At 33.7% G+C, this 21,479-nt stretch overlaps 3 protein-coding genes across 4 annotated transcripts; all 3 read right to left on the reverse strand.

Annotated features, from left to right (window-relative positions):
• Window positions 1–299: 299 nt before the first annotated feature.
• LOC108477323 (4-hydroxybenzoate polyprenyltransferase, mitochondrial-like) lies at window positions 300–3,737 on the reverse strand. The gene is made up of 8 exons (XM_017779829.2): window positions 2,897–3,737; window positions 2,644–2,779; window positions 2,337–2,458; window positions 1,998–2,067; window positions 1,765–1,914; window positions 1,059–1,194; window positions 887–983; window positions 300–673 (listed from the first exon to the last, which is right to left on the reverse strand). The coding sequence occupies exons 1-8, from the start codon at window positions 3,310–3,312 to the stop codon at window positions 604–606; spliced, it is 1,197 nt and encodes a 398-aa protein (XP_017635318.1). The 5' UTR covers window positions 3,313–3,737; the 3' UTR covers window positions 300–603.
• Window positions 3,738–6,599: 2,862 nt separating this feature from the next.
• On the reverse strand, window positions 6,600–9,553 carry LOC108478072 (alanine--tRNA ligase-like). Its single transcript, XM_017780504.2, has 6 exons — window positions 9,204–9,553; window positions 8,702–8,940; window positions 8,345–8,485; window positions 7,584–7,730; window positions 7,135–7,287; window positions 6,600–6,860 (listed from the first exon to the last, which is right to left on the reverse strand). The coding sequence occupies exons 1-6, from the start codon at window positions 9,352–9,354 to the stop codon at window positions 6,600–6,602; spliced, it is 1,092 nt and encodes a 363-aa protein (XP_017635993.1). The 5' UTR covers window positions 9,355–9,553.
• Window positions 9,554–14,968: 5,415 nt separating this feature from the next.
• Window positions 14,969–17,052, reverse strand: LOC108478711 (uncharacterized). Of its 2 annotated transcripts, none has more exons than XM_053023525.1 (3): window positions 16,052–17,052; window positions 15,442–15,972; window positions 14,969–15,347 (listed from the first exon to the last, which is right to left on the reverse strand). In XM_053023525.1, the coding sequence occupies exons 1-3, from the start codon at window positions 16,829–16,831 to the stop codon at window positions 15,240–15,242; spliced, it is 1,419 nt and encodes a 472-aa protein (XP_052879485.1). In that variant the 5' UTR covers window positions 16,832–17,052; the 3' UTR covers window positions 14,969–15,239. The 2 variants fall into 2 exon arrangements, with proteins under 2 accessions (XP_052879485.1, XP_017636676.1); XM_017781187.2 differs by having other exon boundaries at window positions 14,969–15,353.
• Window positions 17,053–21,479: the final 4,427 nt, after the last annotated feature.

The following is a 21,479-nucleotide window of genomic DNA, read 5'->3' on the forward strand; positions in this document are numbered from 1 at the left end:
GTTGCTGGAATATTGTAACATAGTTATGCCTGCAAATTGATTGTCCCCCTCTCTCTTCTCTGAGCTGTCCTAACAGGAAAAATAACCACGTCCGTACTCCTTACCACACTATAAATGACACTTCCCAAAGCCCGTCTATGAATATGGCTCCTCATACCCCCCAACTGAATTATTATCAAGCTTCTCCTCTAAACTACACCAGTAACACCCAATTTGATCACTATTAAACAAACACTGAGATTACAACTTGACATATGAAAAAGCCCATCCAAACTTTTATAACAGCTCAAGTATCAATATTTCTGATGTACGAAGAGTAAATTTTAACCCTCTTCAAATTATTTACCTAACCACAAAAAATGTTTTTAGTTTCAATAGTTTGGGAAGTCTAATTCTACCTGGTTGGTAAAAAAGGTGAGATTCACCGAACATAATACCAGCTTCAAGGTAATAATAAAGTCCTTACCAACTAGTATTAAGCTGGTCATAAAAATACAGCAAAATCATTTCTACAACAATAATCTATTATTGTTTATATTAAGCCCTTTACAGGTAGGACACTAGCACCTTTAGGGGGCCAAAAGAATTTATAAATGAATACCTTTATGAGAAGACTCTTCCAAATAAAATTCCACTGAAAATAAGCGCACCAAACCACTTGTTGGACAAAAACCTGTTACAAGATAAAAAGGAAATGTGAGCTGAGTACAAATAAAAACAAACATTTAGGCAAAAGCAAATATCCAGTTAGCAGGCATTAAAGGAAGTTTAAGATCCTTATGTATGGATTAGTGATTTTGTTTATTTACATCCAAAACTGCGGGTACATTAGAATAAATTGTCAAGCACAGCAACCACAAAACGATTTCATAAGCTTATCACGCACTTTCTATTGCAATCTGCTCGGCATGTTAGATTAACAGTCCATATCTGCCAAGCCAATTGTCCAGATGCAGCTGCAAGGAAGACATAATATGGCCATCCTGCTCAAACACAACTTAGAAAAATTAGTGAAATAAATGTTTTTAATGAATTTTAAATAGAATGCAGGAATATACCTATATCAGCATTGTATCCACTGAGAGCAAGACTACTTATGCATGCAATCCCAAACCCAGTAGTCCACTCCTTAGTTGAATCCCCAAACCTCAAAGCTGTAGATTTAACACCAACTTTCATATCATCCTCTTTATCCTGAATGAATACTGATAACGTCAAAGAAAGCAGCTATAATATCCTATAGTCTCATAGTCCCAACAGATAACGGAAAACATATCTTTAGCCATATTTGATGATAATATAAGTCACAGTTTATATATAATTTTGGGGGGTTTGAAGGAAAAGGAAACAATTAACAAATAAAATTTTCATTTTCGTTTTTGATCTAACAGATACAGTAAACTATTAGAGCCCCAAATTTCTCCTTTCAATTTATATCTCATCTTCTTTCTATATAAAAAATTAGGTTAGCAAAAGGACAATTGTTAGCTGCATAAATCAACCCTCCTCACCACTACCATTTAAAATGCAACTGCCTCAATAGTTATCACAAACCTATTCCCCCCTGCTAAGTCCAACCAGAGTTAAAATGTAATAAACGTATATTTTGTTTATCCAATATAAAAGGCAAGAATCAACTAAACAACACCATACCAGCTCCTCAAAACTTAACAATAACAGACCATTTCAAGCTAGGATCCTACTCCAGTAAAAGCTGTCAAGAAAGGAGGAAGTACATATAGCTTTCAAGAGATAAAGTTGTACCTGATGTGCATATATTGTATCATACACAAGAGTCCAGAATACTCCGGAGAAGTACAGTGGGAACACAATGGCAGGATCTAGACTTCCTTTAACAGCCGACCAACCTAATAAGGCTCCCCAGTTGAAAGTCAGACCAAGATAGGCTTGGGGCTGAATTGACCAGATGAATCATCGGTAAACGAATAAACAATACAATGCATAAAAGAAGAAAAGATATACGTAAATATCATTACCCAAAATGTAAACCTCTTCATGAGAGGATACGAGAAGACTAGCAACAAGGATGAAGCCCCTAATACACGACTGTGAGATATGGTTAAGCAATATCAGTTATACCATCAAAATTTGAGTACCAACTAGTTAGATTGGATTCTCCAAATTTCAAAAGGAAATTGAGAAAAGACAATTTTAAAATTAGATGATATGAAACAGAACTCCTGTAATTAAATCAAACCCAATGGTATTACAATTGAAAATCTAAAGTAAAATCATGGAAGTTTTTTTGCTAAAGTTGCAGATGTCCAAATCAATTAAACGATAACCGGAAGTAATGACAAGAGGAGGACTCTAACCTATAATTATTAAGTTGAAGGAGAATGCCAAGACCCAAAAGCAGTTGAAACCCAAGAAAACAAATGCCTTGAAATGGTGTCAAAAGACCACTTGCAACTGGTCTTAGCTTTGTACGTTCTACCTGCGTGCAAAATGCTCCTATAATCAAATCTCTGGAATATCGAACCGTGCATTTGTCTGATAATAGGATCGTTCAAATTCCTAATTTTCTTAATCATATAAAAACTTTGATATATTAAGATTATAAGCCAGCAAAAATACATGTGAAATTGCAAACAGGAAAGGTGAAGAAAACATTTAATCTACCATAGTATCAATATCCCGATCAAGGAGGTCATTGACGGTACAACCAGCACCCCTCAAAAGCAAAGCCCCGCAACCAAATAAAGCCGCCATCTTAAAATCAAGAAGTTGGCCTGGTGTTGATGCTAATGTAATTGACCTACAAAAATGTAAAAGATTTTCATGCCAAAAGCAACAAAATTTCAAACAAATTTACAAATCGAACAACACAACAATTAGAGGAAGAAGAAAGAAAGAAGGAGAACGGACGACTTACCACATACAAGGCCAAGCGAGCAACCAAGTCCCAATTGGCTTATCGAGGCGGGCAAGCTTAGCGTAAGGCTGAATTCCTCTAGGCAAATAAAGGTCAATCCAGGAGGGACCCCCCGCAACATTCTTGTTATTTTGATCACCTTTACCCGAGTTGTCCGCGACGCCAGAAGAGGTCGAAATCCAAGCAATTCCAGGTCTGAAGTTTGAGAGGAGCGACAGATTTTTCTTGGAAACGTTGAAATGATGACGAGAATTTTCGAAATCAGGGAACAAATGATAGAGTCGGAAATTGGGGCTGGTAATCGTGGTTGAGGATGAAGAAGAATAAGAAGAAGAAGAGATGATAGAGAGGGAAGAAGAGAGAGAGGGTCTGAGGAGGGCGCGTGAGGCGGAGCGAGTGAGCCGAAGTGACGCCATATTTTTCAGTCTTCTTCACCAGCGCTAACTTGGGGTTTAGGGTTTTAGCGTTTTGGATGCTTGGAAAGAGTATTTGACCGTCTTTGAACTATTGAAGCACTCGACTTGGCGGTACCGGTAAAAACAAACCGGCCATCAACACTTCAAAAAAATATTGCTAACGAAACGACATGTAATAGCGGGGAATGTCGATTGATGAATGAATCATTTTCATTCTTCTTTGCCCGCAAAATTCAAATTCCACTTCTTTTCAATAAGAAACTTGAGAAACTCGTAGTAACATCATTCAATCAGTTCGTTTGATACGAAAAGGGACGACGTTATCTTGACATCTAGTTTTGCAAGAAGTAAAAATAAAAAATAAAAATCAATGTTTTAGAGGTAAAATTTATACTTTAATTGAGCCTTATATTTGTTGTTAATCTAAGGGTACGCGTACATAAGTCAGCAATTTTAAAAGAGTAATATCTAAGGTGGCCCACGTTTTAGCAAGAGAAGGTTTGAAGAGATGTGGGTTCTGTGGTGTTTAAGTCCTGAGTGGGTCCATTTTACTGGACCGGAGTTAAGTACTGGTAGGGATTGTTAGGAAAGTTTTCCTTTTCTTTTCTTATAGTTTGGCTTTGGTGTTATTTCTATTTTAGTTTTATTTTATTTTAATAAAAGGCTCCAGCTGGTTTCCATAGAAAAAAAAAATAAGTAATAACTAACAAACGTATCAACTTTTCCCAATTCTTAATTTACGGTTTTTTTTTCTCTAGATTTCAATATTTCAACATATAAACATAAAAATCATAACAGACTAAGGCTTCCTTTGGTTCACCGTTTGAAGCTAGTGAGGTGCAGTTGGACTACCAACCTCATTTGGGAAGTTTTTTAGTTGAGTGTTTGAAAGGCAACCAAAATCAATTCTCACCACATCTTATCCAAAAATCAACTGGAGCTTTCAGCAGATGATAGCTCACCGTTGAACTCTCATTTATTATTTTACTATTTTATCCTTAAAGTTTCTTTATCAATCAGTATTTTTTTTTGATTTGGCGTTAAATTCTGGCGATAATGGGGAAAGAAATGCCTTTCTTTGCAAGTCGTGTCAAGTTATCCTCAATCGAAGACCGATAAGCTGTGATTGTAAGTGTTAAGCTCAAATTTATCCCTTTGGAGTCTTCTTGATGCTTTCGTGTGCCATTTCTTTTCATTTCTAGGTGTATTTGTGCATTTTTCTCTCCTACATACATCACTATCCCCAAACCTCCCTTGTCTCCCAATCTGCTTTCCCCTATAGCTTATGCCTTTAATAAAAATCCCTCATTTTTTCCATTCTTAAGACAGACTTCATTCATTGACCCAACTTTATCATCATTCTTTGACCATGGCATCGGTTAGTTCTTGCTTTCTTTTCCTTTCTTTTTTTAATTGATTTCTCCATTTGCAATATGATTTTTGTTCATAGTTTTTTTTCTGCTATTTCTTTTGTTTCAAACTTTGGGTTTTCTTCATTTCTTTGTTGATCCAACAATTGGTGTAACTTTCTGATACACTCAAATATTCCTTAATTAGGAAACTAAAATCTGACACTCCCCCTCAAGTTGGGAAGTGGATATCATCCATTCTCAGCTTGCTTACTAATTTCTGAAACAACTTCCCAGACAATCCTTTGGTAAGTATGTCTGCTAGTTGACCATCAGTGGACACAAATGGGGTGCAAATTAAGCCACTGTCTAGTTTTTCCTTTATAAAATATCTATCAACCTCAACGTGCTTTGTTCGATCATGTTGAACTGGATTATGTGCAATATTGATAGCAGACTTATTATCGCAATAGAACTTCATTGGACCTTCCTACTTGATCTTCAAATCTTCCAAAATAATTTTTAGCCATAACAACTCACAAACTCCAAGAGCTATCGCCCTAAATTCAGCTTCTGCACTAGATCTAGCCACAACGCTTTGTTTTTTACTCCTCTAAGTCACAAGGTTGCCTCTTAGGAAAGTACAATAGCCCGAGGTTGATCTTCTATCAACTATAGATCCTGCATAATCTGCATCAGTAGAGACTTCAAGGGTTAAATTCTCCCCCTTTTAAATAGGATTCCTTTGCCTGGCGTGCCCTTTAAGTACTGTAGAATCTGATATATGCTCTAAGATGTGATTCTTTGGGATTGTGCATAAACCGACTTACGATTACCTCTTGCATAGGCAATTTCGTGCGGTATGAGACAAGTAAATGAGCTTCCCACAAGTCTTTGATATGACTTTTTATCAACTACTGCATCTTCTAGTGCATTTCCAAGTCTGTGGTTCACCTCTATAGGTGTCTCTGCTGGTTTGCGTTCCAACTTGCCCGTTCGTCAATAAATCAACTATGTATTTTCTTGAGATATGAATATTCCTTCTCGAGTGTGCCACTTCAATACCAAGGAAATATTTTAACTTCTGAGCTCTTTGACTTCAAATTCTTTTACTAGGCATTTCTTTAAATTCTCCATTCCTTCTAGATCATCACCAGTCACTATAATGTCATCAACATAAACTAATAAAGCAGTCACTCCCCCTGAAGATGAGTGTTTTACAAATAGAGTGTGATCTCCTTGACTCTGTTTATACCCCAACTTGAGCATTACTTTGGTTAATCTTCCAAACCAAGCCCTCGGGGACTGTTTTAGTCCATACAAAGCCTTTTTTAATCTGCAAACTACCTGTCTTATATTTGGACCGAATCCTGGAGGAACATCCATATGGACTTCCTCCTCAAGATCATCGTGTAAAAAGGCATTTTTGATGTCAAATTGCTGTAATTTCCAGCCTCGGTTGGTAGCTAGTGACAACAACACTCTTACAGTGTTCATCTTTGCAACAGGGGCAAATGTCTCAAGGTAGTCTATTCCATACATTTGAGTGTACCATTTAGCAACCAATCTTACTTTGTACCTCTCCAAAGAACCATCTAACTTATATTTCACTATGTACACCCAGCGACATCCCACTGGTTTCTTTCATCTCGGTAATTTCACTAAGTCCCATGTCTTATTTTTTTCAAGAGCTTCCATTTCAATTTTCATGGCATTTTTCCAATTTTCATCTTCTAATGCCTCGGATACAGTTTTGGGAATAGAGATAGAATTTAGGCTAGTAAGAAAGGTTTTGTGGTTATGGGACAAGTTTTTGTAAGACATGAATAGGTACAAGGGATGTTTTGTACAAGTTCTAGTCCCCTTTCTAATAGCAATGGGAAAATCATCTAAATTTGCGATATTAGAATTCAAAGCGAGTTCAAGAATTACCTCGGGTCATATAGGAGAAGAAGATGATTGAACTTGCACCGGTGCCTTCTTCCTTGAGTAAACCAGTAAATGACGAGTAGTGTCCTGAATTCCTCTTAGTGATTTGGGTGTATTAGGCTCTGTTTTAGGTTGTATAGGGGCCATTGTTTCAAGTCGGGTAGGTTGGTTAGTAGGCAAGGACTGGGTGGGAGTGTTTGGTTGCTGGACAGGAGCTGGAGTGTGAGTATTTGGTTGCTGGACAAGAGCTGGAATGTGAGAGTTTGGTTGCTGGACAGGAACTAAAAAAGCTCTGATACCATGTTAAAAACAGGTTATTTCAATTATATTTTTCATTAGAAATTACATAAATATTTATACACATAATGAGCCTAACTTAGGAAACTTTACACTAGAAAACAGACTAATTCTAGGGATGCTGTACCTAAAAATAGCCTTAAAGTTAGGGATAAAATATTTACAGAATCATATTTGATACACTCAAATATTTCTTAATTAGGAAACTGAAATATTAGAATAATCCCCATAGGCATCATCATCTAACCTGTTGGATAACATCAAAAATCGGGAAGAACACATCAGTATCATAATTGCTCATCTTGTTTTGAAGTACTGAAGTCAATCTCTCAAAGCCCATTCCAATGTCAACATGCTTTGCTGGAAGAGGTTTTAGAGAGCCATCACTTTCCCTATTAACCTGTTTGAGAGATTGAGAGTAAGACATATATAAGTGAAAAATCTTTAAGAACCCAATCGTGATAGTGTCATAAAAAGCTAGCATGACATGTTAGTAAACGAAGTTAAGGAAGATTTAGTAATCTCCCTATTGTCCCAAAAAACACCAGAGAGCCAGAGAGGCACACAACCGCGCACATGTAAGCATGCTAAATTCTGGGATAACTTCGAATTTTTAAGAGTGATGGGCCAAATGCATATGAGATAGGTTAATTAACAAAATTGTGAAAGGAAAACCATAAAAAATAGAACATGTACCTGAATAAAAAAAAGGTTCCATATCTCAATACATGATGGATCATCATTGTTCACCAAGGAAGCAGCATTACGATTGCCTACTCGATCATAATGAATTACAGTGCAAGGCGCACAAGGACCTGTATCACCCATCTCCCAGAAATTGTCCTGCAAAAAAAAGGCAAAATCAATAAGATAGACCATAGCATCGTATCACTCAAATGTGATCCAAACTTAGAAAAATAAAAGTAATTTGTTGTGACTGGATAGGATAATGTGCAGATAAATTAAATTACTCTTTCCAATACATTAAGATACACTTAAGTATAGAGATTTTCATGAAAGAGTCGTATTATGCAATGCAAAGAAAAACACCCTAAACCACACTCTTTATTCTATCAAACAAATTACTTCCTTATTTGAATAAGAAGTAAATGGAGGACAATAGATCTCAACCATATGATTCAAGACAACACAAATGCACACAATACATGCTAGAATAAAAGGGTATAACATTCACATTAAATTTTCAAAAGTTTTAAAATACTTAAGAGATGCGCCAAGAATAACTTAGTTTATCAACAAAGAAGAATAAAATGAAATTATGTCAAGGAAGATTCCTAGTATACTGTCATAATAGCAGTAAATATTAAGAGTTCTTGTGGCCAAAAATATAGGAGGAAAAGAAACAGATGAAGATACACATGCACAGACAAAAAGGTAGAAAGGAATTGTTGATGTTCCAAATTTAACAGGAAAAAAAGCAATCAAGGAATGCATACTTTGCAACCAAATGGCAGCACACGTTCAGGAGGTAGAAACTTGAGCCATATATCTTTAGCTTCATTATCAGGTGGCAGACCAGCTTTATCATCACCACCAAAGTAAGTGGCATAAATCCGATCTGTAGGCAAGCTGTAAACCTGTAGTTCAATAAACAAAATTCAAAAGCAGCTCAGTATTAGCACAAGACAACAATTTGCACATAACATTTCAAACTTGGACAAATCACACCGCTATCAAATTAGCTATATGAAGAGACTACTATCCTAAAGATATGTGAGAAGAGACTACTATCCTAAAGATATGTGAGACACACTTATAACACAAAATGTTTTGAAATGTCAATAACAATATACCTTGGTGAGGAGTTCCCATGCCCACTCAATTGCATCCTTCTTGAAATAGTTCCCAAAAGACCAATTTCCAAACATCTCAAAGAAGGTATGGTGGTAAGTGTCTTTTCCTACATCATCAAGATCGTTATACTTCCCGCCTGCTCGAATACATTTTTGAGTGTTGCACGCCCTTGTAAGCTTGCTCATAGCAGTGTTGGGATCTACGGTCCCCAGAAAGATCGGCTTGAACTGATTCATACCTGAACAATCACAAATAATAACTAAAAACAAATCAACTTTCTAAAACCTGCATTTAGTGATTTTCGACTGCAAAATTAGATGCAAATCATGTGATGAAAAAAAAAAAGCTCAGTATCACAAAGTTCAGGAAGTATACAAATAAACTAAACAAATAGAACCAAAAAAATCAAAACACACACACACACAAAATGAATTAAAAATGGCCGATTATTCAGTTTAAATCCAACGGCAGGTAAATTGAAAATGGGAAGGCAAAGCTTACCGGCATTAGCAAACAATAAAGTGGGATCATTGTGGGGAACGACGGGACTGGAATTCCAATTAACATGATTCTTGCCTTCGAAAAACTTTATAAAGGTGTCCCTCACCTTCTTCGCAGGCCACTCCATCTCCAGCGCGTCAACGCCAGACATCGCTGCAAGAGATGAAAAAGAACAAGACGGAGGATTACTAGTGATGGTAAAGGACAACCAAAAACCCTACATATCCTAATCCTTGGCACCGCTAGTAGTCGAGGATAAGCAAGGACGCCTGAAATGTTGTTTCTGAGGATGCTGGCCTTCATTCATATTCTAACACTAACGTAACCAGATTTTAGTTGTACGCGCCAGCGTGTACGAATATGAATATCTTTTTCTTCTATTAATTGGATTTTTTTATAATTTTTACTAACTAGATTTGGAATAAATGGAAAAGTGTATTTTTTTCAAAAAAATATTTTCTTACAAATTACTTATTTTTAAAACAATTGAGATTTTAAGTAATCTTTTATTATTTTACGAATTATAATAATTCTTACAAACATTTCATGTTTTATGATTTATTTAATTTTTAAAAATGTTTTTATGTTTTAAATAATTCTTCTATTCATTACAAATTACTTATTTATTAAAACTTTTTCTTGTTTTAAGCAATTTTTTTCATATATTATGAATTACATAATATCTTATAACCCTTTTCAAATTTTAAACAATTCTTGCATGTTTTAAGTATTTCTTTTATGTATTACAAATTACTTAATTTCTTACATCACAATGTTGACTATTCTCTGTGCCTCTTTGGTTTGCAATTTTCACCATGTCGTGGCTTCCTTGCATGGACGCTGCAACGTTGGTCGCTGGTCTAGAAGTTGAGGGTAAGTCGCGACGTTGTTATTTTCTCATTTAATTGCACCTTCAATGTAATGCTCTAAAATTTTTCCAATGATGAAAATCCTGTTTTTGAATCAATTTTAGAAGTTAAATTATTTCGTGGAGTCAAACCGAAAGAATTTCGAAAATGAATTTCGGGTTGTGTTTGTGGACCATCAGAGAGCGTGTTATTAATAGTAATTAGCATTGATTAAGTGGGCAATAATTTAGATGGGAGTGTGAGGTGAGGACTAAGTTACAGGAGAGGCAAAATTTTTGGAGTTAATGTCTAAATTATAAACCTTAGGAGGTTTAAAAGGGAATTAGACTAAGGACCAAATAACAATTAGCCCATTAGCGTAAAAAACATTAGGGGAAGTGTATTGCCGACGATTTCATCATCCAAGCAAGTTTTCTCGCAAATATTTTTCTCATCTTTTCTTTTGATTTCTAGAAAGATTTTGGTTGGTAAGTTTCTTTCCAAATTTATTTATTATTATTTTTTACTAATTGTTATTGTAAATTCTTCATTGAAGGAGGGGGTGGTTTTCGAGTTTCCTAAAATTCAAACATTGATTTTCAACCAGATAAGTAAGATTTATTTTTAAACATTGATTTAATATTTTCTTCTTGTTTTTGGACTAGGTATTTGATGTATTTAAGTTTAGAATACCTTTGGATTATGAAATCTCAAATTTGATTGAAGTTTTCGGCGAGTTCTGAAGTTTTATTATTGTTAAGTGCTTTTGCGAAAGTTGGGGTAGTCTTTAGCTTCTAGCTCAGATTTTAATGCCCTAAGTTAAACTTTGAGTTGCTAAACATGATTCCAATTTCATATTTTAGTTTTACTAAGTTCTGGTTATGGTTATTTTGAGTGCCGTTAGAAAGGGAGAAATGTCTCTCTTTATTGAATTGCATGTTTCCCTTTATGGTTACTTTGTTATGTTTGATGGTTGCATTTAATGATGCTATGATGATACGTTTAAGAAATTAGTTTGGAAATGAAGCATGATTTATGCTAGTTGACGCTTGGTTTGGTGCCTACTTAAGTATGTTAATTGGAAACCATGATGCTGCTCGCTTGCTTTCTTTAAAAACAGTAAATGAATGATGACCATGTTTAATATGATAAATTACACATCTAAATGATTTTGAATAGTTCTTGGATATAGTTAGTATGGATGTATGTGTTAAATTTATTATTGTCTTCAAGTTAGTCTTGTTGCACTTTGAAAGATTTTGTTTTATGATGCTTTGCACAACCTTGAGGATTTGGTTGGAAAATCGTGTTATACACATACCAAAGATTTGTTTTGTGTACCTCTTATATACGCTTATGCACTATCTTGTCGAGAAATTGGTTAGATCTGTGTATTCATTTACTAGTCTGAATTTAGTTAAATGAGGGCACTAAAGCATGTTAATAAGAATCGAAAACATTTTTCTATTACATTGTGAAATGGTCTTAGACAAGTTATGTTGGCTATGTTATAAAACTTTTTGTGCATTGTTGCATTGATGGAACTATTGAGCATGCTATGATATCAAAATAAGCTCTCTAATAATGTGATTCCATGATTTTGTTCTGAGTTCTTTGTTGCTGGATTTCTATTTTTAATAACGTTATTGGTAAGCTTTTCAATTTAGTATAACATATAGTATAATGGAAATGTGTTTTGCACCATTGAGCTCAATGAAAAGCTCAACGTGTGGATCTGTTTTACGTGCAAAGGTTCCATAGATGCATGACTTTGTACTTGGGGTCAAGCTACGTCAATTGAGAGGGATCCACTAGTTTTTTGAATTTGTAATAAAGTTTTGGACACTTTTCACTTAGTTTGGGCATGTACTAGGAGCCTAGCTAGTTGTGAATTCGGTGTTTGATGGTTATATGTCGAGGCATTATGTTTATTTTGGTTACTTGTCGTTTATATGACATGTTGATATACCTTTTGGACTGAATTTTGGTATATGTGCAATTTTACTTAGGTGGCTAATTTTTTATCTAATAAGTTTTTGATTGTATAATATTGTGATTTAGACTTGATATAATGTGTTAAACTTGTATGAATATTTTTGGCACAGTATTTTACATGTTTAAAACCAATTAGGAGTGAGTTAAATATTTTTTTTTGCACTGCTAGGCTCAAGGCTTGAGATCAACATAAATAAGTATCAAGACCTATTCAAAGTTTTGATATGTTTTTGCAGTTGGATGAACCAGTATCAATACTTAGTCACTAGGTATCAAGACTTGACCCTAAGTACTCGAGATCGGGTGAACAATTTTAAATCTTGAGACTTATTACCCTATTTTGATATTTGACACCTAAATTATATTCTAAAGATCATTTAAAGTTGATTTTTATTCGTGATATTTTGTAAATATTTTTTATCATTAAATAAATGTAATCATGTTGAACTTGAATTTTTCAACTTTGTACATTGCATGTTTCATGTTGATGTTGCTCTGGAAATTATACAAATGGTGCGGTTCACATCCATTAGCTCTAATAGTAATAAAACGTGCCACATAGCATCCAGCGCAACTTAATAGTTTAAAAGCATGAGATAAAATTAATAGATTAATTGTTGAAATGGAAGAGTTGTGTCTGCTAAATGATTTTAAATAATTTCAATTATTCAAAAGATATTTTATATAAAAAGCTGGATTTTATATAAAAGTTGGTTGTATTCAAGTTTAAAAAATTTATTTTAGTCATTAATATTATCTAAATTTAATTCTAAATAGTTAATGGTAACTTTTTATTAGTATAATAATAAATTAAATCTTCCAATGTTTATAAATTCTATTAATTTAATCTTAATTCTAAAAAATTAATAAATTTAACCCTAAATTTTACACATTTTGTCAAATTAATTTTATTTCTTAAAATTTTAAATTAAAATTAAAAATTTTAACAAATAATTTTTTAAAAGTTCATTTTTTGATAAAATACATAAGGTTTTATAAAAAAATACACACAAAATTATAAATAAATGAATACATGTTTTTCTCGTCTATCTTACATAAAATTTATTTATTAAAATAATACTTTTATAAATAGAATATATATATTTTTAAAATCCCACAAACAAGACTTAAGTTAGATTCAAACTTTTTTTTTTTTTGTTTATTTTATAAATAATAATTTTTATCATATGCCTCACCTTGTTCCTTAACTCTCATCAAATTTGTTGAGCGCTGGGCACCACCTTCGCCCACAACCACTAGTACTAATAATCCTTACTTCGAACTCTTTGATTTTCATATCTTCTATCATCTCACCATTGAACTAGGATTTTGTTCTAGAGTTGTTGGCATGACCTTTTACCTAATGGGTCAGCAAGACCTCATCCCCACCTATATATCTCTTAATCATCGCCTTCAAGCACAACATTAAACGCAATAAATTCGTTCTAGGCAACAACAAAAAGAAATAGATTGTTATCCTTTTCAACCTCAGACTATAAATTTTGATTCAACTTAAACATGGTGGTCGTTAATGTTGAAAAAAAGGAAAATTTGAATCTATGTAAGTTTTCTTCATGATTTTTTTTCTCTTTAAATTATTTTATTTATAAGACTATTATTTTAATAAATAAATTTCATGCTAGAAAATGAGAAAAATATTTATTTATAATTTTATATGTACTTTTATAAAATCTTATGGATATTTATTGAAAAATGAACTTTTAAATATTTTTTATTTTAAAAGTCTTTTTAATTTTTAATTTTAATATGTAAAGTTGATGTTTGAATTTGTTGACTTTTTTAGATTAAGGACTAAATTGATAGAATTTATAAATATTGAAGAGCTAAATTTATTATTATATCAATAAAAAAGCCATCGTTAGTGGTTTAACGAAGGAGTAACCAAAATATTTAATTTTGATAATATTAATGACCAAAATAGAAATTTTAAATTTAAATATTAAAAATAAAAATAGACTAATAGTTAAGTGATTATTTTTATAATTTACCTAATTTTATATTATAGAATTTGATTTGACTTGGCCGCCTATCATATTATGCTATCCTGCCAAACTACTCTTAAAAGGGAATATCTAATTGTGAATTTGTCACTGTTTAAGGCGTACAGCCATGGAGGGATTATCTCCTAAGCAGATAACACCTAATCGAGAAATGTGGCTGTTAGTGGGGTATTGTTTTGACTCCCTGTCCATATAATTTCAGTCCGCACTCTAATTAGGAAGGTTAGTCAATTAATTAATACTTGGATTATGGTTGCCTTAAAAGTGAACAATATTTTATTACGAATTTAATTCGAAATTTTTGTAAGGTGAAATATCGGATTTGATGGGTCATTCAGTCCAATAGAAATAACAATAAAGGCTCTGTTTCGTTCGTATGTCAAAAATCAACCCGGAAACATGTAAAAAAAACTCTTGCTTTATTAAAACCTCGAAGCCAAAGGTTAAGAATACTCGTGTTTAGAAACTACAGAAAACAAGGCTTCATATGAATGAAACTCGAGCCCCTCCAGCTCAAGTTTTTGCATGGGTTTACTTTAATATATTAGATAATTCAGATTTTATGCCTGTAAAAGTGTACAACCCAATATTCTTCTGCCCACCTTTTTTTTCAAGTTCCCAGCACGAGATTACATGCTCAAGGTGTAATGGAAATTGGCCAATCTCAAAGTCTCAAACGGTGTTCTTTAAGTTTCTGTAGGAACAAATACGGAGGAACTAATAAAATTCTAAACTTTTCATAATAATAGTAATTACCAAATCATACCACGTCATATTGTAAAGTCAGTAAGGCATAGTACAGTTAAATTTTCTCAAACCATTCGGACATGAATGAAAATATCTTCTTGTTTTGTTCTGTGAGTACTACCAGGACAATTGCATTAAAAAGTTACAAATAAAATTTAATGAAGAACCAAAAAAAAACGAATTTCCTTTGAGTAATTCCCAAGTATTTTAACAGCTACAATTTCGAGTGTTGACTAACTCTACAGTGTGGTATGTTTGAAGCTTCTTTTAGATCACAGCTATTCAGAAGGCCGGCAAAGAGGATAACCGAATCTAATTGCAGGATTTAAGGGGCTCTCCAGAACCTATTATTCTATTAACATTTGAGAAATCTATCCTGATATGATAAATGAATAAAAGAAAATTTATTTTGAAGTTCAAAACATCTATGCATGCATGTGAATTAGTTCATCTTCATTGCATTCCCTTACTGCGATGTCCAAAAGTTCGCCGGATTTCGAAGGTAACACATCGCAACATTGCCGTCTTGGAGCCTGCATCTTGAGTAATATAACAAAAGATTGCATAAATCTCAATGAAACCGAATTGACAAAGGACAAGAGAAAAAAGTTGAAACCTAGTAGTTACCTGTTTGTAATTGAGGTCTAGCTTCTTGGTAGAGACTCTAATTTCTCCAAGTTTCCTTGGTGAGCCATTGTCAAGTGTGCAATTTTCGTAAGATTTCTTGTAAACAGTCATAATCCCATGCCTTCCTGAAGATACAGTATCTAAAAGGAAAATTGTGGGTCTTTGGCAAGGATCAGGGTGAAATTCCCTAGTGTTGAAAGTGTAAGATCCTGCTAAAACACCGCCTGGTGTCCACTGCTTGAATGTTTCTGGCACAGAGAGAACATCTGGTAAGAACATGTGTTTACTATATACTTGAACAGCATAACCCCATGAAATTGAGATCGTCCACGAAAACCAACGATCATAGCAGACTGTTTGTTGCAAAATTCTCTGAGAATCAACATTTACAGCATGAAATAGATGCTCCAATGCCTTTGTAGCAGTCATGTTGGGGAAGATTGGGTCCACATGATCCATATGATGTAGTGAAACCAAGGGTGTCAAAGGATGGGTAGCTAACAAGCCAAACGCATCACCTCGAACATCAAACTGGTTGAAAATTGCAGATATCATATCACAAGTCAAAAGTAAAGTATGAGTTAAGTTTAACCATTGCAATTGTTATTACCTGATGAAAGCCTGGCTCCCTTGTCAATCCTACACCAAGCTCCGCCAAGCAAGAGTAGACCCTGGAATCGCTTCCGTAAAGATGAGGATATCGTTCTATGCATGAATCGAACACTTTTGCCAAAACTCTAGCCAGCGGATAACTTATGGCAAAACCTGCTCCACCAAATGCCATCTCAAAGCTGAAATACTTGTTTTGTTGATAAATCTCGGAGCCAGATCCGATGTAGTACCAAAGCCGATGATCATATTTAGAAAGCGTCTTCACCAGATTTTGTGGGAAGAAAACCGTGTCATCGTCCCCAAAGACATACCATCGTACGTTGGTATGGTTAAGAGCGACGGTCTCTAAAACCATACGCGCCACTCGAATTGCAGACCGTAGGCCACCTTTGAAAGTGTAGCGAAACCTTGAAGTGTCCTCGGAGATGCATAACGGAGGCAGAGTAGCGTCAGCATCCGTTGAAGTTGTTGCATTAGGGGGCATGGTTTCGAGGAACACACATCCACGCATTTGACGAGGCTCCCACCATATCTTGATGTAGTCCTTTCGCTTCAGCCATGATTTCTGGTTGGAAGCTATGCCGAATACGATATGCTCCAAGCCAGTCGATCCATAAGCGTCTTGGAAGGAGGAATACACATTTGGAGGTGAGTTTGAGTTGTGGAGTAGCAATGCTGATGCAATAATATAGGTGACACAAACAGTAGAAGAGATCAAAACGATGTTTAGCAGATGGAAAGAAGATTGGGTTTTGGAAAGCCACTTAAAACGCTGCATTTCTCAATATGATGGAAAGAAGGAGAAGGGGGGAGGGTCTTTGGTTTAGTAACTTAATCAACGGCGTATGTGTGGAACATACAATTAAGGGTTCAAAGTAAGTTTGTTTTAGCCAAACAAGGGCGCGGGAATAAAAATGTGGGTTAGGCCGCCGAAGATAAAAGAAATTCAACTTTGAATGCTTTTGTTGTTTTGTTTTTGCAAATGAGATTGCCCAATTGGTGGGCAACTTGATTTTGCTGCAATTTGACTAATATGTCGGAGAATAGTTTCTATTGATGATCAAAGGTTGGTGGGGACATGGGATTGGGATTGGGACTGACTGATATACTGATAATAATATATTAAACAATTTCTTTATTTTTCTTATAAGCCAACTGAAATTATGGGCAAGACTCGAATTTTAATATTTATTAAAATATTGATAAATATTCAATTAATTAAATCAATTCATATTTACTTTTTCTTCTTTAGGGAGAATGAAGTGAGAGCAACTTCAGCTTCAAGTCCAATGCTATCTATTTTCGTAAAAATAGCTGTTTTCAAGAAACCAACCATGTGCTGGGAGAGGTTCAAGCCACTTGGAATGGATCTCAGCCTCAGGTCACGGTTCCCCATGGTTGTTTATTTATTAGCTGTTTAGATCAGTTAATTCATGAGTTTTTTTTTTGTTCATCAAAGTAGGATCTCTCCGCCTTTGGTTTGCGAAATCTTAAATGAGTAATAAAGCTGATGAGAATATAAAATTACAAACTAATTTTGTGACTTTTTAAAAGAAATGATATAAAAAAATTAATTAATTACAAGAATAGTTAAAGAGAAAATTTATTTACGAAAATGACTAGTTTTCAGCCGTACATGTTGATGTTACCTAATATACTAGTGATACCACTCGTTTTTCCTTTAATTGTTACTTGATAATTAATTTTCTTTTTAGAAAAAAATTTTTTTTGACGGGCCATTATATCAAGTGACATCCGTATATATTTTTGAAATACTCATAAAAATATAAATATTTATAATAGAAATTTTTTTATTAATTAGTGTAAATCGATGTGTCAAGCGATATTGATATGAATTTAAAAAATAAACAGGTGAAATAAAAAAATGAAAAGAAACAATTGAAAAAAAAAAGAAAAAGAAACAGACAAAAAATAAAGGATTATTATATGTAATCAACGCTTGCCCATAAATGAGAAACTAAAATTAAGATTTGAGAGATTTATGGGAAAGTCAAGGGAAAGAAAAAAAAAAGTAACAAATATGGAAAATAAAGATATGGAAGGAAATTTAATATTTTGAAAAACTAAATTAAGATTTGAGGGCTATTTTATCAATCTGACCGAAAATGATTAAATATTTATAAGAATGCCTTAGGTTCAAAAATATTTATCAGAATGACTTGAAATAAACAATGTCTAGGGGATATTTTCCCGATCATAATATTGTACTGTACTTGGATGCCACCGGGTTTGGCACAGCAACATTCATTGAGATTTTCGATCTAAGGTTGGATTTGATATTTGTGCTAGTGGAACGATAGTGTCCAGAGACCCACACATTCCACCTTCCGTGTGGGGAGTGCACTATAACGTTGGAGGACATATCGGTCCAGCTTGGGCTCTCTGTTGACGGATTTGTGATCACCGAATTTATTAAAGTGGTCGATCTTGGGCCACTTGCCACTGATTACTTGGAAGTGTCCCCCTCAATGATAACGAGGGAAGATTAACTGGTTTGGAATTTGCCTGGTTAAGAGAAAATTTTCGAACGCTACTGAGTAGTCCCACTGAGTTCAACATTATTTACACTACTCGAGCGTATATTCTACAATTGATAGGTGGGGTACTAATGTCAGACTCCAATTAGAACAAAGTCCACATTATGTACTTGCCCTTACTTGAAGATCTCAACAATGCCCGAGCCTACAGTTCAGGTTCAACAATTTTGCCGATGTTGTATTGCGAGTTTTGTTAAGCAACAAAGCCAAATGCAAACATAAGTGGTTGTAACGCCCCCTTTACCCGAGACCGTCGCCGGAGTCGAGCACGAGGCATTACTAAACTTATTTGAGCACTTAAACAAATTCAAAGAATTTATATCACACTTTCCAGACAAGCTGTCCAACTGTGTCATAGTTGCTAAATAATTCATATCTCGAGTTATAAAACTCGAAATCCAAATCGTAAATTTTATATGAATTTATACTCATATATCTACTTACCAATTTTTTCTAGAATTTTGGTCAAGCCAATTAGTACAGTTTATTATTTAAAATCTCCCTGTTTCAGGGTTTGACTACTCTGACCTTTGTGTATTATGAATCAGATATCTCTCTGTACAGAGCTTCAATGACTATGCCGTTTGTCTCTAATAAAACTAGACTCAATAAGGAATCTGTACATATAAAGTATGACTTCTAATTATCTTTGTAAAATTTATGGTGAATTTCCAAAGTCAGAACAGGGGATCCAGAAATTGCTCTGGCCCTGTTTCACAAAAATTTAAACATCTCATAAAATATAGCTCATATACCTGTTTTGCTTCTTCCATATGAGAATAGACTCATCGAGATTCGATTCCATAATTTATTCATTATTTAATTCCATTTCTACTATTTTTAGTGATTTTCAAAGTCAAACTACTGCTACTTACGAAAACTATTTTAGTACAAATATTGTTAACTAGTTTATAACATCTTTACTTCAATTCATTCAAACTCTATACATGCCATATAAATCTTCAAACATAAAACAAAAGCTACGGAATTGATCTGGATAGTGTGCTTTGTTGTGTTGATCCGATCTACCCACTTCACTTCAAGTCAATCTACATAAAAATATTAAACACACACAAGTAAGCTTATTGAAGCTTAGTAAGTTCATAGGTTAAAAGTAATGCTTACCAAACATAATATTTCCAAACAATACCAAAACATTTACTAAAGTTTCTGCGATTCACAACCATTGTTATAATAATTCACATAGTTGAGCTCAACAAGAACAACTACTCAATCTCTTCCATTTGGATCATTTCTCTTTTATTTCTTATAATCAAATTAGGAAACGACTTACGAAATTGAGTACGTCGTTGCTCAATGCCACGATTCACAACTCAGTATGGTTTTCCTCATTGAAATACCATACCTATTTTTTAACTTCGGTATGGGAAATGCCATACCTACATTTCTTAACTCAAGTATGGATTTGATAATACCATACCTACATTTCACAACTCAGTATGGATGATACCATACCTCGTTTCACACTTTGCCATGGAACAACCATGGTCTTATCCATCAATTCATCACACGTCACGATCTGAACGTACTCAATCCTGCGTTTTTCCTAATTTGCATTTCCACATTTATTCTTTCATTAACAAAATCTACACAATCCCACAACAAATTCGTATATAATAACACATTATATACTTCAATCATTCACAAATAAACATCTAATTTCAACCATATGAACTTACCCGCTAATTTGTAGAAGATATTGAAATTTTGGGACTATTCATAACTTTTTCTTTTCCTCGTTCTTCTTTGGATTCTTGATCTATAATATAAAATATTTCTACTCATTAGCATTTATTTGATTTCTATTTCACTTCACAATTTATGCTGTTCAAATTTCGAAATTGCACTTTTACCCCAAAATTTACAGTTTTCACAATTTAGTCCCTACTCAATTCACCCATCAATTGAACTAATTTTTCTCAATTAACATTTTATTTTATCATTATAAACTATTTCAAAACCTTTTATATTCTGAATTTCAACAGCAACCTTCAATTCACAACTTTTTCACAATTAGGTCCTAAATATCATTTCCTATCAAAATCACTTAATAAAACCACCTTAATATGAAATTAGAACTTAAATTTCATAATAATTCATCATAAAATTCCTTATCCATCCAGGGTAACTTCCAATTTCACCCATAAAATCAAAAACTAATGAATTCTACAAGTGGACCTAATTGTAAAAGTCATAAAAACATAAAAATTATCAAGAAAAAGCAAGAATTAGACTCACATGATGTAAAAATATGAAAAACCAGCTTTCTCCAGACCTTCTATGGCGTTTTGGCTGAGAAATTATGAAGAAAATGTCTAGATTTTTCAATTACATCATTATTTAACTATTAACTTTTATCTATTTCCAATTTTGCCCCTTGTTCACATTGTTTTCTTGCTTATTTCATACCCAAACCGTCCAGCCATTAACCTTTGGGTCTAATTTCTCTTTAAATCCATCTTTTTAAATACTTAAGCTATTTACTCACAATTTAACAAATTTTGTGCTATTTTCAATTTAATCCTTTTCAATTAATTAGCCATCCAAACGTTAAAATTTTCTAACGAAACTTTAATACTAACTCAATGACACTCCATAAATATTTATAAAAATATTTATAGCTCGATTTTCAACTTTGAGGTCTCGATACCTCATTTTTGACCCGTTTGACCTAATAAATTCTTTTAATTCACTAATTTCACCATTTCACAAATTCTTCTAAATTCTTACTTGACTCATAAATATTAAATTACTATCTTGTTCAATCTTATTTGTCGAATTTAGTGATCTCAAATCACCATTTCCGACACCACTGAAAATTAGGCCGTTACAGTGGTTGCTGCTTTT

Source organism: Gossypium arboreum, chromosome 12, assembly GCF_025698485.1.
Source record: "Gossypium arboreum isolate Shixiya-1 chromosome 12, ASM2569848v2, whole genome shotgun sequence".
NCBI classification, from domain to species: Eukaryota; Viridiplantae; Streptophyta; class Magnoliopsida; order Malvales; family Malvaceae; genus Gossypium; species Gossypium arboreum.

Coding starts and splice junctions, on each gene's coding strand:
- LOC108478072 (XM_017780504.2), bottom strand. CDS start 9,354: ATGTCTGGCGTTGACGCGCTGGAGATGGAGTGGCCTGCGAAGAAGGTG. Junction 7,731..8,344: donor TGCTGCCATTTGGTTGCAAA/GTATGCATTCCT, acceptor TTTTTTTTGCAG/GACAATTTCTGGGAGATGGG. Junction 7,288..7,583: donor GGAACCTTTTTTTTATTCAG/GTACATGTTCTA, acceptor TCTCTCAAACAG/GTTAATAGGGAAAGTGATGG.
- LOC108477323 (XM_017779829.2), bottom strand. CDS start 3,312: ATGGCGTCACTTCGGCTCACTCGCTCCGCCTCACGCGCCCTCCTCAGA. Junction 1,915..1,997: donor TGAAGAGGTTTACATTTTGG/GTAATGATATTT, acceptor TGGTCAATTCAG/CCCCAAGCCTATCTTGGTCT. Junction 984..1,058: donor TGGATACAATGCTGATATAG/GTATATTCCTGC, acceptor GTGTTTGAGCAG/GATGGCCATATTATGTCTTC.
- LOC108478711 (XM_017781187.2), bottom strand. CDS start 16,831: ATGCAGCGTTTTAAGTGGCTTTCCAAAACCCAATCTTCTTTCCATCTG. Junction 15,973..16,051: donor GGGAGCCAGGCTTTCATCAG/GTAATAACAATT, acceptor ATTTTCAACCAG/TTTGATGTTCGAGGTGATGC. Junction 15,354..15,441: donor TAGACCTCAATTACAAACAG/GTAACTACTAGG, acceptor ATATTACTCAAG/ATGCAGGCTCCAAGACGGCA.